This window comes from Engraulis encrasicolus, chromosome 21 (assembly GCF_034702125.1).
Source record: "Engraulis encrasicolus isolate BLACKSEA-1 chromosome 21, IST_EnEncr_1.0, whole genome shotgun sequence".
Lineage (NCBI taxonomy): Eukaryota > Metazoa > Chordata > Actinopteri > Clupeiformes > Engraulidae > Engraulis > Engraulis encrasicolus.
In genome coordinates, this window is record NC_085877.1 from 18135613 (window position 1) to 18154333 (window position 18721).

Genomic DNA, 18721 nt, shown 5'->3' on the forward strand with positions numbered 1-18721 from the left:
ACAGCTTTTGTCACAGTAAAGCAAGGACACACACACACACAAACACACACGCACATGCACTCTCTCTCTCTCTCTCTCTCTCTCTCTCTCTCTCTCTCTCTCTCTCTCTCTCTCTCTCTCTCTCTCTGAGAGTCACTCATATCGTTAACACCCAAAAGCAGGTAGTGGCACATAGCACACACTACACTAGCTCTCTCTCAATTGACCCTGATACTAGCAAAACTGGATACACCCAAAAGACTGTATATACAAACGAACATGACACGTGCAAATTAACATATTGTCTGGCTCTGATCCAATTATCCTTTAAAAAAAAAAAAAAACCTTCAATGTATAGGCCTACGATGAGTTTCATTCAGGGAAAACCTACCAGGCTTGTTAGGCAGAATTTGGAGGGTTACTTTGAAAATGTACAGATTACAGAGTACATGGCCCAAAATGTAGTTTGTGATGTTTTCTATTAAGTTACTGAGTAAGGTGATCTTAGGTGATTACTTGATACAGAGACATTCTAAAGAAAGGAAGTATTTGAGTTGATATTGCCATAGGCTGCTGTTTACAGACATGCTTTACATGCAGTTTGCAATTAACTTTCAGATCTGTCATTTTTTTTTATTTCTCACACAGATATGATGTAGGCTACATACAGTCTCGTTCAGGTAAACATAACCATTGAATACAGGCTTACTTACCCACTCATTCCAACACACACACACACACACACACACACACACACACACACACACACACACACACACACACACACACACACACACACACACACACACACACACACACACACACACACACACACACACAAAGACACTGCAAAGTGTATGTGAGTTGTTGTAGTACATTGATTAGTATCCAAAGAGCACAAATAGGATACATGACATAATTAATTGAAGCAACTGCTTCAGGCAGCACAAGCTCACCCATGTTTTGCTACATGCCTGTCATTTTCTTATCTCCTGTAAACTAACACGGTTAACAGAAGTGACTGCAGGTGAAGCTGGCAGTGACTCAAGAACTAAGCTTAGCTGCCTGTCACAGGAATAGTAACACCTTATCGGAAGAATCACAAAAGGAGAAAAAATAAAGTCATGAAATGTGTGGGAAAAAATGATTATCAATACTGATAGGTTATTGTTTATTCTTGAGCCCGAATTAGACTTGTCTGTGAGTGGCAAGGAAAGTGCACCAGTGGGATAATCCAGTTATGCAAAGGATTTTTTTAAATCATTATTATTATAGGCCACATATAGACAAGGCAAACTGTCATGCTTTTTGACCCAAGAGTTTTACAGGTCAATATTGGTTTCACTTCACAAAATTGTCAGACAATGTATTCTTTCGCTTCCTGAAACTCATAACCCATCCTCAACTATTAGCCTATGGGAAAAGTGTGTAGTCGATTTGGTACTAGCTGACCTGTTATGCAATTTTCCTGTGAGTCTTAGTGGAAAAAATGGGCTGTGAGTCACAAATGAATGCAAAGGGCGAATGGGTTTCAATCACTGGATATTACAACCAGTTGGACTTGTATGTTGAAGAGCCGTCTACATGTTTTGAGGGGGCGGGTCTGGCATGTTGAAAATGACGAGCACTTCGGCACTGAAGTTAACGCGGCGCATGTGGAAGGAAAAGCTGCCGTCTCCTGCCTTTTACCAGAAATACTTTAACTCCGAGAAAAACGGGAATCAATCATTTCCAGGATCATTTATTTTAAAACAAACATTTTAACATTATAGTCTTTATTTTTGCGCTTGGCACACTGCGCGTCTTTTAAAATCTTTACTTGAGAATTTCGTTGCTAGATGGAACACACTCCTTAGTTCTGTCTTGGTGTACGGTAGAGGCTTACATTGGGAGAAATCTAGCGCTTTTGGTGTTCATTTTACTGCCCCTTTCCTTTGAGAAAACGGTTTTATCGGCATGGAGAGGCGTAAGACGCAAGAGTATCCCCATCCGTTTGTCCATGAGATTAAACTCACCACTGCACAGAGGATCCGGGTAGGTTTTTACTCTTCGACATTGGTTTCATGTAGGCTAATACATGTTAAGTAAACACAACTGCGAACTTTATGGCTTTTGAATTACTCTGTGATGGCAACAGAACAGCCTATCTGTTTACACAGCAACGGTACTTTGGATGAGAGACGCATTGTGCCCCTGGGAGATGCGTTGTTAAGAAATGGCCTAGAGAGTGTATATTTTGTATCTTAACAATATGTAGAAATGTTAATCTTCCTTGCATAGTGATAATTACGTTTAACTTTATAACTTTTGATTAAGTTAGTTATGACCATTTACTGTCAGCCTATTGTCTTCTTCTCATGTTTATTTGCATCATTATGTTGGGCATGTACTTCTTGAGCGGTTTGCGTCAGGGATATTGTCTATTTTTTGCTGGTTTAGGCTACTGAGTGCATGGATCATGGAACTGTTTGCAGTAGTCTATATAAAGCTGATTTCCCTCTCTGGTTTGATGTTTAACAACCCATTCACCCACGAGTTAATTTATCCTTTTTCATAAAACATTTAATGCACCAATTACAACGTTACACACTCACCACATGAATATTTGGACCATTTACACCACTGCTTTTGCCATACAGTGCACATCTATGGGTTGTTCTTTTATATATTTTTATAAGTCATGCACTTTGGGTGAAAATATCAGGTATATCGAGTGTAGATCGGTTTCTAACCTGTGGCTGTGTGCATACACAAGAGGGGTTAGACCTTGTCATGCAGGAATTGGTGCACCAATGGTTTAGCACTTGGGATTTACTGTGGACCACCATTGATCATTGCCACACTGAGGATTTTTTTTTTTTGCGCCTATCAAAAGAATTACTTAATTTCTCCTATCTTATGATCCCATGCATCATTCCAACAGGGGAGTGTATTGAGGGATGAAAACTACTGATTGTTCCTTTATCAAAGTGTTTGTTTGTTTGTGGATGGAGGCGCTTGCTTAGTGTAATGTAGTGTATAGTATAGTGTTGCAGCGTAATGAATGGTTTCTCCCGGACAATGACAATATAAAATGGGACAGGTGCTCTGCATGCACTGATGTAGCCTAATGTAATGACTGGTTTCACCTTTACGCACTGATTAGGCATCATCCCATCAGGGACAGGTGTACAAGTACTTCTCTACGCAGCTCGTTCATATCCTCGCTGTTGCTTTGTACAAAAGCGTCTGCTGAATGTAGTGTTGTGATGTGTGTACTCAGCGATTTATCCTGTCCTTACAAGCACACTTTCACCACAGCATGGGCAGGTGTTGGAAGTGCAGTATAACAAAAGCTTAGCCTACCTCTTAACCAATGACTGCTGTGCATTCACTCCGACGGGGGCATGTGTGTTGCAAGGGGTTCTGTTCCCCTCACCTGCCCAGTACCTCATTTCTCGAAAGTGTCATTGCATGCTGACCATTTAATAATTAAGGGTGTCAAGGGGAAATGCACTGCAACAAATGAAGTTGCGAATGTATAAGCAATTATGTTGTTGAGTAGTTTGTTGTTTTTTCCCTTGGAATAAATGTGTCCTCTTGGTGTAGTGTGTAGGGAAAAGTATCGTATACCGTAGGCCTATACTCATTGATTTTCTCATTCATCCCCTACAGTGACAGGTGTGGGGAGTCGTTCTATTCCCCTAACCCAGTGGTGGGCAACCTGGATTCAGAAACTACAATCCAGTTCCACATATTCCAAATTACCTGGTTTCACCTGTTCAATTAGGCAATCACCTGGTTAAATTGGACAGGTGATTTGGAATATGTGCCACTGCATTATAGTTTCTGGACCCTGGTTGCCCATCACTGCCCTAACCTTTCACTAAGCCTACATACATTCAGCCCCAAAACAGGGAGTAGGTGTTGAATGAGAATGATCCTGTTCCCCGAACTTTTCTCTGACATGCATTCATTCATTCACCCCAACAGGGGCAGGTGTTGGGAGCTGTTCTGTTCCCCGTGCGCGTGACGTTCGCCGCCCTCTGCTTCCTGCTCATGTGGCCCTTCGCCCGGCTCCGCCTGCTGGGCCTGACCAAGCAGGACCGAGAGAAGCCCATCAAGGTTTTTGATTACGTATTTCTGATCTTTTTGCCTTGAGTATTAATTGCTTCACCGAACAAGGACTGCTGAATTTTGTTGTACTTGTTACAATGGGCATTTCTCAAAGTGAAATGTCCTTGCTAGGACGAGTAACGCCCATATTTCGCGGATTTCACAAAAGAGTATACGATCGCTAGTTCTAAGTGTAATTGATAACTGGAGACACGGGGCGCAAATGGGCACAAGGCTTGGACACTTCAGTTTAAGAAATACCCAATGGCAAATAAAATGATTATATCTATCCATCCATCCATCTATTTTCTCCCTCTCTCGACTGTATGAAAGATCAACGTTTGTTGTGTGTTTGTTCTTCTTGGAGTGTCCACTATGTGCAAATTAGTTCATCCCTGAATTTCCCCCTGGGGATCAATAAAGTAACTGCTGCTCTACTCTATTCTATCTTCAAGGGCTGGCGATTCTGGCTCTTCAACGGCATCGTGCAGTTCCTGAGCCGCGCCGTCTTCTTCTGCGTGGGCTTCCTGTGGATCCGGGTCAAAGGTCGGCGGGCGGGGGGAGCCGAGGCGCCCGTGCTGGCCGTGGCGCCCCACAGTGGCTTCCTGGACATGGTGGTGCTCTGCTTCACCAGCCTGGCCACCGTGGTGTCCAGATCGGAGAACACCAGCCTGCCCGTCATCGGGGGTGAGCGGAATTATTTCGTTAATAATTTCGTGGTAAACGGTAAACTTAAACGGTAAAGCTCACCTTCAGTGAGTTTATGTAGGTGTGTGTGTGTGTGTGTGTCTGTCTGTCTGTCTGTCTGTCTGTCTGTCTGTCTGTCTGTCTGTCTGTCTGTCTTTCTTTCTTTCTTTCTTTCTTTCTTTCTTAGCTGAGTGCTTTTTATTTCTATTTTGTTTTTTTTCTGTAAATACCCTTGCAGACCCTTGGATTGAAATGATGGACTCAGGCACTATATGGACTATATGACTATATGCACCAGAGCTTGTTATGAATGTAACCGCCGCCATATGTATGTGGGGGGCTTAGCGCACTGCACCACAGTGCACCCAAGGTAATAGTTTTGAGAAGTTGGCTACTGTAGAGATGCACACATGTTCATTTTCTGTCGGCCTGTCTCTCCATCTCCCTCCCTCCCTCAGCTCTGCTGGAGTTTAACCAGGCGGTGCTGGTGAACCGCAAAGACCCCGAGTCCAGGAAGAAGTGTGTCAGTCAGATAACCGAGCGTGTGACCTCCAATGGCCACTGGCCACAGGTAATATTTGACGTTACTTCACTGCTTTTCTGGTCAGCGCCATAGAGGATGCACAACACATGAGATGCACTGAAACGGCTAGCATCTTTAGGCTACCAGATATTAAATGTGCACACACACACACACACACACACACACACACACACACACACACACACACACACACACACACACACACACACACACACACACACACACACACACACTGTTCTGACAGAGGTAGAGGTAGACACTATTTCAATATCCTAGTCTCATAATATTTTTGACAGACTTTATACACCACACAGCTTGATATTTTCAGAGTAAAGACCCAGATGCTGCTCTTTAGTGTGCTCATGGAAGGCATGGTGAAAGTCATTGGCATGATGGCTAATGCAGGCGCAGACATTCACATGATTGTGGCTGAGGCCATCCAGTCTCTCTCTCTCTCTCTCTCTCTCTCTCTCTCTCTCTCTCTCTCTCTCTCTCTCTCTCTCTCTCTCTCTCTCTCTCTCTCTCTCTGGCACTGAGCTACCAAAACATGTAGTGGTCTACGGTCATCAGCCCATTGTGTAAACATCTCATAAAGTCGCTATCGTTACCCTCCCCCACTCTCAGTCGCATGCATTGGCTCCATGTCTCTCTTTCTCTCCCTTTCTCCAGCTCTGCCTCTCGCACTCTGTCCATGTCTGCCCTGTTGTGTCTTTCTCAGTTCCCATTCTCTGTATGTATGTGCATAAATGGGCACTCTTTTTTTTCTTTGCTCATTCATTTTTTCTGCTTTTTCTTTCTATCCCCTCTCTATCTATCTCTCCCTCCTTCCCAGATGCTTATGTTCCCAGAGGGAACCACCACAAATGGCAGTGCTCTCATCAAGTTCAAGCCTGGTAAGCAATACGCTGTACTGCACTATGGCAGCAACACAAGCAGCTGCAGTGTCTCACTCACTCACTCACTCACTCACTCACTCACTCACTCACTCACTCACTCACTCACTCACTCACTCACTCACTCACTCACTCACTCACTCACTCACTCACTCACTCACTCACTCACTCACTCACTCACTCACTCACTCACTCACTCACTCACTCACTCACTCACTCACTCACACACACACACACACACAGCACTTCAAGTTTTCAGCGGCCAGTCCCCCCCAGCACAGCCAGTCTATGAGCAGGGCCAGGGATAAAGTCGTCTGAAAGCCCCCCCTCCCACCACCACCACCACATAATACATACACTGTAACGAGGGCACAACTCTGGGTCCCCTCTATCCCTGGGCTCAGGACAACTGACCCTTTTGCCCAGCCTGTAGGCTTCACTGCCTATCTATGAGCATAGCTGCCACACAGTGTAGGAGAGCCTCGACGCAGTGGAAAGTCTCAGCTCAGCTACAGTGCGCAGGCCCATAAAAGGAGAAGTGACCTGAACCATGCAAATGATATCAAGCTCACTGGACAGAGACGGGCAGATGGGGAGAAAGGCAAAGTGACAGTGGGAGAGACGAAGTCGAGGGAAAGACTGGAGCGAGTGAAGACAGACAGAGAGAGAAAGTAAGAAAGAGGAAAAAAGAGACAGTAGGAGAGGGGGTGGGTAGACATGTGCAGACAGACTGGGAGAGGGAAAGAAGGAAACAAAGAGATGAGACGGAAGGAGAGGAGGAGAGCATGAGTGAAGACGGAGAGAGCGAGAGAGAGCATAACACTGTTGTCAAGGATACAACACAAAAGTAAATATTTATTTTTAAGTAATATTTATGTGTAACACATTCTTGTTCGAGATAAAATCTCGAGATGACCTGCTCTTTGGAGGCAGGAAAATGGTGAGAAAGGAAAGGGGTAACAAATGGAGGGGAGGGGGATGAGGAGGAACAATTACACAGAGGGCCCCAGGACAAGACACTGATTGGGGGGGCCCATACAACCTCCCGTGGTTACAATAGGGCCCCCACCACCAATACAGGAAGGTCCTGGGGTCCCCATAGTACGGCCCTTGGTCCTGAGGTCCACAACCCCCACCCCCACCCCTCATAGCTCCGCCCCTGGGGAGGGGGATAAGGAGGAGGAAGTGGAAATAATATAGCTGTGGGTTTTTTTTTTCTTTTTTTGCTTTGTGATGACAGGAGCGTTCTTGGCCGGGGTGCCTGTTCAGCCAGTACTGCTGCATTACCCAAACAAACTGGTAAGTGCTGTCAAGGACACCCTATAATAAATCCCAACTCTTGCTTCACACCTGGCCAAACGAGTACACACCTGTGTTACGTATACAGACACTTGCACTTAGACGCACACACACACACACACACACACACACACACACACACACACACACACACACACACACACACACACACACACACACACACACACACACAGTCCAGTCCAGTCCAGTGCCCTTACCTGCATTCATATACACACCTGCATGTACAGTTGCGCACACAGACCTGCATGCACAGTCACACAGTCCAAATCAATCACACACACACACACGGTATAAAATGCTTGAAAGAGGCAAATGTAGTGCAGCTGGGGCTCATGACAGTTTAGGTCAGTAAAGGGATTGAGGTTTTGAAAAAGAATAATAGTAATATGTTTTATTTGAATCGCCTTTCAAGGTGCCCAAGGACAATTTACTAAATGGAATGTTAAAATGGTACAGTATATCACGAAAGTGAATACACCCCTCACAGTTTTGCAGATTTGTGAGTATATATTTTCATAGGAAAGCAATACAGAAATGTCACTTGGACACAATGGTTAGTGACCTTTTAACAACATATTTAACGCTTATATTTCTTGTTCACTCAGAAAAAAACTAAATACAGCAATTCATGTTTGAACATGTACTCACAAAAGTGAGTACACCCCAGATTAAAATCCGGTAGAGAAGGGGCTATGTTGGCTCGAATCGTCTCGAAATGAAACGAAATGAAAAGGGATGACAAGGGAGGTCATCAGTGTGCGTTTCAACCTTTCTTTGCATTGAACTTTTAAATGTTGAGTCTGCATCTGGCTTAAATAGATTGGTGTGAGATTTGAATGCAATCCTATGGAGAATATCATGATCTGCTTCAGTAGTCACAGTGCATGTTGACATGTATGTTTCTTTTAGGTGTGCTGTATTTCAGATTGCCGATGTTGACAGCATTCATGCATCCCCAAACCATGTCAGTCCCACTACCATGCTTGGCTATTGAGAGGATACTCCTTTTTTGTAAAACTCACTTGTTTACCACCACACATGCTTGACACCATCTAAAGCAAATTTGTTTATCTTGGTCTCAAGAGAGATGAACAGACCAAGGATATGGATCACTGGAACCATGTCGTGTGATCTGAAGAGACCAAGATAAACAAATTTGCTTTCGATGGTGTCAAGCATGTGTGGTGGTAAACAAGTGAGTTTTACAAAAAAAGGTGTATCCTCTCAATAGCCAAGCATGGTAGTGGGACTGACATGGTTTGGGGATGCATGAATGCTGTCAACATTGGCAATCTGAAATACACCTAAAAGAAACATGCATGTCAACATGCACTGTGACTACTGAAGCAGATCATGATATTTTCCATAGGATTGCATTCAAATCTCACACTAATCTATTTAAGCCAGATGCAGACTCAAAATTTAAAAGTTCAATGCAAAGAAAGGTTGAAACGCACACTGATGACCTCCCTTGTCATCCCTTTTCATTTTGTTTCATTTCGAGACGATTCGAGACAACATAGCCCCTTCTCTACCGGATTTTAATCTGGGGTGTACTCACTTTTGTGAGTACATGTTCAAACATTAATTGCTGTATTTTGTTTTTTTCTGAGTGAACAAGAAATTTAAGCGGTTAAATATGTTGTTAAAAGGTCACTAATCATTGTGTCAAAGTAAAATTTCTGTAATGCTTTCCTATGAAAAGATATACTCAAAAATCTGCAAAACTGTGAGGGGTGTATTCACTTTCGTGATATACTAGAAAGCATGTTATAAGGCATAGTAGCAGTACTCTCAGAATCAACAACAAAGCAAGGCAAAAAAAAATCTAAATCTAAATAATAATCACCATCATCATCCTCAATAAGTTGCGCACCACACAATTGAAGGTTAAGTGAAACATCTGACTATCAGCAGTAAACAAGAAGGAGGAAATAATGACCTCAGATGCACACAAAAACAACAACACACCCTCACTGTTTGTTTCCACAATGAGTTGTGCAATCTGACATTTGTTTTCGCAAATCTAAGATAATGATCACAGATGTTTTGGTCTTGGGTGCTTACAGTTGTGTTTACATGTCTCTGTGTTGCAGGATACAGTGCGCTGGACCTGGAAGGGAACCTCATGGTTTGTTGTGTTTTGTTTGTTTGAAATGTCTAGCGGAAATGTGATGTGTCTGTGGGTGTGTGTTTTTTTAATATACATTCTTGATTGAAGGGCTTCACTTTCTTTGTAATGATTTTTTTTAATGCTCACAGGCTTCAGTCCTTGTGGCACACCACATCACAGTTGTATTCCAGCTTGACCATTGAGGTAAATATTTTTCAGCCTTTTTTTTGTATTACTGTTTATTATTATAATTTGGGTCCATACACTGTATGTTGGGTGGGGAGACCTTACAGATGACTTTGTCTTGGGCCCGGCCAAAGCTATCAGCGGACCTGCTTACGTGGGCGCCTTACCCTCTCATGACTTGATATTTGATTAAATTTACCTCAGGTTTGGGGCTCTTTTGGCTTGGAGGTTTATGAATCAGGTGCCACTCGGTAAACAGCAAGACCTTGTGACTGACTGACTGACTGACCCCTCTCTCTCACAGTTTTTGCCAGTCTACACGCCATCACAGGCAGAGAAGGATGATCCTAATCTCTATGCTGACAATGTGCAGAAACTCATGGCCAAGTACGTTATTTAGGATCTTTCTCTCAATTCACAGTGAGCACAGTTACAGTACATGCGAGGAATGAGCTGAGGTTTGCGCAAGAGTCATCCAAGCTCTGTATTCATTCTGAATGTGGCCGTGTTTCCAGACCATTCCGATTGCAGAATGCTGTTTCACACAAGTAAAATGAATATTCCAGTTATAAACCAAATAATGACAATATTCCGTCCGAAAATGTAATCCTGCATGCATGCAACTGTGCTCATTGTGTTGGCTCTTAGCATTAAAAAAATGTAAAAAAAAATGTTTGTTGTGTGAAGATTCTTAGTCGTCATAGCAATGCACGCGTGTGTGGGGCTTTGTGTGGGGCTTAGTGTTGGTCGGTTTATTCAACTGTTTATCTTTTCATTGGACGTTTTGTGATGTATAGCTTATGTTTTGTTCTCATCCACCATCTACTGGCTAGTGTATAAAGTAAATCTAAGTATATGTCTGTGTCTGTGTGTGTGTGTGTGTGTGTGTGTAGGGGTCTGGGTGTCCCTGCCACTGACTATGTGATGGAGGGCCGATACCCAGTGAAGCGCGTTGGGGGTCTCTCCCTCCCTCTGGAGTCGCCTGCCACAGAGACACTGAAACTGCTGCACAACGCTGGGTAAGATGGAGATCATGTGTGTGTGCTGTGCACATACAGTGTGCCGCATCCGCCGGCGCCCACATAACGCGTGTGTTTGTGTGTGTGTGTGTGTGTCACGTGTGTGTGTGTGTGTGTGTGTCGCATGTGTGCGTGTCATGCTATGTGAGTTGTATATGCATTTACATTGTGTTTTATCGTGTGTGTGTGCATACATCCTTCAGAGCTATGTTAAGATATCAAAATATCAACAAATTTACTTTTTATTTTGCAAAGACTCGTCTGTCTGTCACAAGTCTTGATTCATGGGAAGAGCCACAAACCTGCATAATATAATGCAATGTTTATGCTGGCACACTCTACAAGTCAGATTTAGCCATGCGTTCTTGGCTGGTTTTGGTGGAATTTTTGGAATTTTATTGTCTCTCATGATGTGCAGGGGAAAAAAAATACATAATGAAATAAAGACCTTATTTATCCATGACCAAGGTCCTTTTATAAAAGGATTGCAGTTGACCACATAGAATATAATATTAAGACTAAGTTTGAATGTAGAAAAACATCACGGGCAGACAAACATGGATGACGATAAGAAAAAAACAAGACACAACTAGCACAAATAGTTCCTAACAGCGCAAACAAGCTGAGTTAAGTGTTCTACTTAGGTTAACCCTTGTAAGGTGTTTGGGTCATTTTGACCCTTTATCAGTTTTTTGCTTGAAAAATGGTATCAATTTTTATTCTTTCACACGGAGATTCACTGGCTTTGGGTCATTTTCTGTGAGGAACATGAATCTGAAAAAAAATTGACCCCCTGATTACATGTTGGACAAGGCAGAGGACAATGGAGTGCATATGGAGTGCATATATTGTTTGGCCCTCCAGTTGTGCATTAATGTTGCAACCTTGCTTGAGAAGAGCACTAGTGGCTCAATCCGGGAACTTGGATTGAGTTTTCTCACGTTCTTCACCGTCTCATTATCTTTCTCTCTCTGTATCTCCCACTCTCAAAAACATTTATACACAGAAATCCTCAAGCAGGATGAAGGGAATGTGAGGGTGAATATGAGCTATATATATACAGTATATATAAGAGCTATATAATGTTTTTCTTTTTAAAATTATTTTTCTATATGCCTGGGTCAAAATGTGAACACCTATGTAACAAAAACATGAACACCTTACAAGGGCTAACCAAGTCCTCACATCTGGGCCCAGTTTGGAAGCTGTAGCCACACAGTGACTTCACTATGTGGGGCCAGACATGCTTCCAAGTTAGTAGTGACTTTGAGGTATCGAGATGGAGATTCACTATGCTCATCCACAAATCCACAGTTTGCAATCCTAGTAAACTATATCAAGCCCTACTGGAAGAATATGTTTTTGGCCTGGGGGTCTAGCCTCATGGGGGATGATGGTAGTTGGGCCATGAATCTGGCCTAGCCTTGTCCTCCACTTACAACGCTCTGTCTAGTTTTGAATCTGCGTAGTGAGTCAGTGAGATGGGCTTATAGCATGATGCGAGCCCAGGCTATGGGCTACATTTTAAGCCATAGACTTTCTAGGTTAACAGTTCGTCCCCAACCTCCTCTCTTCCCTCCCATGCTCTTTCATAAGCAGATCATGTAATGTAATGTAATGTAATGTAATGTAATATATGATCACCAAAACCTTGTTTGTTCTCGTCACCTTCCTCTCCTTATCTCCTTGTATTACATTACTTTGCATTACACTTAGCTGATGCATTTATCCAAAGCAACTCAGATACTACAGGGTATTGTTTACAGTCCTTGGAGCAGTGTGGGGGTAGGTGCCTTGCTCAAGGGCACTTCAGCCATGGAGGGCGGGAGGAAGGGATTGGTAAGGGTGGGATTGAACCTGTGATCTAGTCCAACTCTCTCTAACCCCGAGCGTGGGGAACCTCTGTCTCGAGGGCCGTTTGCAGGTAGGTTATCCGGTCCCCGATAGGATTTTAATGTTATGCAGCTTCACATGAAATATGACATATTTTGTAAAGGAATATTAGAAATTACATTTCCAATACAATTAAGTTATATTCAGGGTTCCTAGAAAAGGTGGGGACTGTTTTAAAGGTGGCTGCCTTCAATATAGGGGGTGCAAGTGGAAATCCTGGTTTGTGTTCATAATACGGCCCTTGGAGGACCTTTACGGCCCTCGGATGAATTTGAAGTGGCCCCTCGAATGAAAAAGGTTCCCCACCCCTGCTCTAACCATTACACCACGGCTGACCCTTCCCTGACTTATCTCTCTCCCCTTCGTCTCAGCCTGAGCAGAGCGGAAGTGCACGCCGCGCTGGGAAGAATGACTGAACGCTGCCTGTCGGGCCAGGAGAAGATGGTGTCTGTGGACCAGCTCCAACAGTGGCTGGGGCTCTCCGACAGGGAGCCGGCCCAGAAAATAAGCTCACTCTTCTCTAAGGTACGGCGCGTGTGTTCTCTCTCGCGCGCGCACGCGCATACCATACAGGCTAAGAGTGCATTTTTGTGAGCGTTTCTGTTCACATTTTGTGTTTAATTTATTGGTGTGCATGTGTATGTGTGTGTATATACATTATATATTTATCTGTGCTGTCTGTTAAGATAGACAGCACCAGATTTTTTTACAATTTCCTGCTAAGTAAAGGCACTAGTGCAGTTTGTCAAGTCTATGGTTGTGGCCAAATATGACGGTCATCTCCCTCTCCTCTCCCCTTGGCAAGAACCACAAAACTGTGTAATCTTATGCGACGTTTATTCTGGCACTCTGCTCGTCGTCTGCAGTCATGGTTTATTGGAATTTGATCCTTTTCATGTCATTGTCGTGATGCATCAAAAATGAAGAAGTTTGTCAAATCTACATAGAATGCACACCACACACACAAAAGTTATTTTGCAACCCAGTAGAAGAACTGAGGAAATGGGTCACTGGCACTGGTGTTATGGTTTTCCCAGGAGGCAGTCCGCTTGTCTTCTTCTCCTGTCCTTTTCAGAGGCAGCGTACTGTGGCCCCTCTAGGGACAACTTCCATCCCCCTGAGGCACTTCAAACTTTTAAACTGTGTAGCCTATGTCTTTGGTCTGATACATATACAGTACATCTCATTCATCTCTCTCTTGACTGTGTACACTGCGCTTCAGAAATGTATCAGTCATCGTCGATCAGAAACCTTACTTATTTAAAAGGCCAGCTTGGTGTCTGTGAAGAATCCCATTCATCTCACTCTTGACTGTACAACTGGGCCGTGCTTCAGAAATTGTGATATGATGTAGTGTTTCTCAACGGGGGCGCTACAGCCCCCCTTGGGGGCATTGGGGAGCCCTAGGGGGCGTTGAGAAGGATACAGCTGAGTGGGGGCGGGCCTTAGTTACCATTGGGATGCATTAGTCCATTTTATTTTTCAATACTAAAGGGGGCGTTGGCAGGCTTATGATGAGGTCGGGAGCCCTCGCATGCTTATGATGAGGTCAAGGGGGCGTTTGTTCAAAAAAGGTTGAGAACCACTGATCTAATACATAGGCATTGTATAATGTAATGCCATGCATTGCCCATTGTCTTGAAACATTTTCACGAGCTGTTTTAACCCCTTGTGTGCTGTGCTCCTCAGGATGAGCGTGTGGACCTCAGACTCCTCTGCTTGAGTCTTCCTGCCGTCTCTGGACTCTGCTGTCTGGAGGATCTCATGACCACTGCATTCAGAGTAAGCTTATGGTGTGTGTGTGTGTGTGTGTGCGACGTGTGTGTGTGTGTGCGTGTGCGTGCAATGTAGCTTTCAATTCTTTGCATCAATTCACATCAAGTCAATTCGTTTATTTCTTTCTCATCGAATGACTTTTGAGTATGATGAAGTGGTAGGTTATATAAATGTGATTGATTGATTTCTGCTATTTATTTGTTTGTACGTGTGTGTTTGATAGCTTTATGATGCCGATGGGGACGGAGTGCTGAGTGCAGGGGAACTGGCTGGCCTGATGGGGGCGCTGGTGGGCGTCCCCCAGTACCGCACAGCACACATTTACACCCAGCTGACCAGCAGGGGGCAGGCTAACAAAGGTGAGTGCAGAGCCGTATATAAAGAGAGTCTGGACAACTCGAATCATGGACGCCATTCTCGCTCCCCACGGCGAGGATTCTACAGTGTAACCCTATGGGCAGCATACCGTCAAAATCGCTAGATTTAAAAATTAAATTCATAGACCATCAAACTTGGGTTGTAGTCTTATCAAGATCCCAAAATATGAAAACAAACGTTAACAAGTTTGTTCATATAGAAGGGGTTTGCTTAAAAGAGTGTTTTGTCAGCATAGTTTTGATGTGCTCAGCAGTGCATTCAAGCGTTACTTGTTGTTGCCTAGGTAGGGCCAACGTCAAAGTAGATATTTAAGTAATGTACAGAAATAATATTCACAACAACGGTCAAGTTCATGTACAGGGACCCTAGTGATACTTGCGCCAAAGTTTCACGTTGTGTCGAGATTTAGTAGTTGAAAAAAAAACTATGTGCTCAGCCGTGCATAAACGCGATTGCAGACAGTAGAACTGTAGGGTGAGACTGGATGCTCGTAGGATGAGATAAACAAATTTGCTTTAGATGGTGTCAAGCATGTGTGGTGGTAAACAAGTGAGTTTTACAAAAAAGTTGTATCCTCTCAATAGCCAAGCATGGTAGTGGGACTGACATGGTTTGGGGATGCATGAATGCTGTCAATATTGGCAATCTGAAATACACCTAAAAGAAACATGCATGTCAACATGCACTGTGACTACTGAAGCAGATCATGATATTCTCCATAGGATTGCATTCAAATCTCACACCAATCTATTTAAGCCAGATGCAGACTCAAAATTTAAAAATTCAATGCAAAGAAAGGTTGAAACGCACACTGATGACCTCCCTTGTCATCCCTTTTCATTTCGAGACGATTCGAGCCAACATAGCCTCTTCTCTACCGGATTTTAATCTGGGATGTACTCACTTTTGTGAGTACATGTTCAAACATTAATGGCTGTATTTTGTTTTTTTCTGAGTGAACAAGAAATCTAAGCAGTTAAATATGTTGTTAAAAGGTCACTAATCATTGTGTCAAAGTGAAATTTCTGTAATGCTTTCCTATGAAAAGATATACTCAAAAATCTACAAAACTGTGAGGGCTGTATTCACTTTCGTGATATACTGTATGTTTTCACAGTATAGCATACTTACAGGTGGCAATAAAGACTTGACAAGCTAATTTCAAGTTATGACAGAAACCCAACTTCATTCGTTTTCAAAGTGCGGACAGGAGTTTTTGAGAGCATGCCATCATCATGACTATTTCTTTCAAAAGTAATTGTTAACAAAAGTCGAAGGGGGAAAAATACATTTACCTCACACAACACGGAGAAATCTCCTGCTTTCCGGTTATTAATTCTGACCTTTATATTCCATAAAGGGGAGTTTATATCCGTGTATGTCCCAAATCCTCCGTTTCTGTCACGAGTTAAACGATGCTGTTTTTTTCTCCTGACCCGGCCCTGCACTACAGCCATATGCACAACAGTTTGTCATAATAATAATGTAATAATATTATAGTGAAGCGTTATTTTTTATATCTGATAATGCTCATTAATGGGAGCGTGGGGAACGAAAATGGCGTCCATAAAACATGTGACCAGCCCAGAACCAATCAAAATAGCGGGATAGCTCGAACGTTCGAACCCATAGTTGGCCAGACTCTCTTTATATAGGCCTACGGCTCTGGGTGAGTGCGAGTGCATGGGTGAGAATGAGTGCATAGGTTAGTGCAGGGGTGTCGAACATAAGGCCTGGTGGCCTTGGGGGACTTGTAGTGAACAAAAAATCCCCAAGAGTCTGAGATTTCAGGTTTTCAATGCTTGAAACCAAATTTGCCATTTCTCTGCATCCACCTCAAGATGATTGAAGGGAATCGGAATCACGTTGCTACGCAGTCACATGATGTTTGTGTGGGAACATTGTAGCTTTTCCTTACCACTGCATGAAAGTCCTTCAAAAATGTGATTCATATGACAAGCCTGCATGAAAATGATCTAAATCAACGTCCATCAGCTGCTAGTCAAAACAATCCTGACGTGACTGACGGTTAACTTTGGTAACGCTGTTTCTTCATTAATTTAGGTCAGAAAACCAAAATCCTACCCTGAAATAGGTTCGTGTTTTGCTTACAACCTTACTGAAAAGTTACACGAGTGAGATGGTGGCCTGATTGGAGCACACAAAGTATGTTTGTTGATCCGTGCGCTTTCTAGTCGAGTGAGGATGCCGAGACCCTTCAAGCCAGACTATTCAACTACTAGTAATATTAGTCCGGTTTTAGGTAAAGAGGAAAGCGATTACCTCCTGTTACATCGCGGGGAAACTTGCACCTTTGTCACAAATACCCCAGGCACAATTTCCAATCATATTTTAATAATAATACGACCGTAATATCTTGCTAAACCCTAATACCTACTTGAAAACATGCGATTTCAGCATTGAGTTCAATAGAGCGCTGTCAAAACTGTCCGAGGTTTGTCCGAGGTCGTCCTTTTGCTGCGCTCTGATTGGTCAAAAAGCACTTTAGGGCAGGCCTTAGCCAAAGGTGAATTGTGATGTAATATTGAAAAAATCATCTGTCCTGTTGATTACGGTTGATAGGCATGTTATCGTTAATTCCTATCTCGTAATTACGTCACTGTCTATGTACATTTGTTGTGAAATTTCCCTTCCGGGGAGCCCCACAGCAACCTGTAGCCTAGGGGCCCCAGGCCATGTTAATCCAGCCCTGACTATAGTGTATTAGCAGGGGCCTATGTATGAGTGGTTCCACAGGACATCTCATTTATTTATTTAATTTATGTTTTAAACATATTCACATCACAATATTAAGGGGGTCCTTCAGAGATGGTTGACTGTAGGGCCCAGATTTTAGCGCGACACCCTTACTTATGAGCGCAATTTAGTATCCGAGTTCTGAAAACCAAGAAGCAGTTACTTAACTGGTCTCTCCTCTCCCCACCCACGTTTCTCTCCACAGACGGGCTCATCAGTCTACTGACAAGCGACCCCACCTATCAGGAGCTGTTGTCAGATTACCTACACCCAAAAGGGGCGGACCTTGAGACATCAGCTTACCACACAGCCAATGGGAAGGACAGCAACCACAACGGCTCTATGCAGAATGGCAACGTGATGATGAATGGCGATAAGAAGACTGATTGAGGATGGCATTGGCCATGTTCGTGATGGTGCATGCTGCACAAATCGTCGCAGTACTACTACACATTCCCACTGTGCAATCGCAATACATTCTGGTTAGACATTTCTAACCAGAATGCATTGTAATGTTTCAGTGCGCTGCGCAGATTTGCACAGCGTGCACTGTCACAGACATACCCATTGGCTCAGTGGGCCATGCCCACACAGACCTTTTTCAAGCATAGAGACATGCAATGAATGACTCCAAAATCTGTGAATGTCAAGATGTCTCTATTTAACGGCCTTCAGAAGAGAAGATGATTTGAATGTGTGCGTGTGTGTGTGCGCGCAGCGTGTGTACTGCATGTTGTGTGCTGTGTGTATCTGTCTGGTTGAAATCTCTGATGACCAGTCTTTATTAATGATTTGTGTGTGTGAGAGAGTACGCAGTTTTGAACATTTGTGAGTCTGTCTGGGTTGAGGGGCTTTCAATCTCAGCAGGATTTAAACGGCAATAGATATATAATTTATGTTTACATGTTCAATGTGGTTTCCTGTTTAATTTATGGTGAACTCTACCTCTATGCCAGAATGTATGTTTCGATTTTATAGGATTGTTTTGAAGGGAATGAGTGTGTATTGTTTGTTGCACCTTTTTTTTCTCCAATTTTTTAAACCTCAAAAAGCCATGATGTGTGAAAAATATAAACGACAC

General features: G+C 43.3%; 1 protein-coding gene across 1 annotated transcript; it reads left to right on the forward strand.

Moving 5' to 3' along the window:
• The first annotated feature begins 1620 nt into the window (after window positions 1-1620).
• On the forward strand, window positions 1621-18699 carry lpcat4 (lysophosphatidylcholine acyltransferase 4). The gene is made up of 14 exons (XM_063186316.1): window positions 1621-2013; window positions 3952-4083; window positions 4530-4761; window positions 5220-5332; window positions 6138-6198; window positions 7439-7497; window positions 9615-9649; window positions 9781-9835; window positions 10122-10204; window positions 10711-10836; window positions 13101-13254; window positions 14419-14511; window positions 14729-14864; window positions 17846-18699. The coding sequence occupies exons 1-14, from the start codon at window positions 1936-1938 to the stop codon at window positions 18028-18030; spliced, it is 1542 nt and encodes a 513-aa protein (XP_063042386.1). The 5' UTR covers window positions 1621-1935; the 3' UTR covers window positions 18031-18699.
• Window positions 18700-18721: the final 22 nt, after the last annotated feature.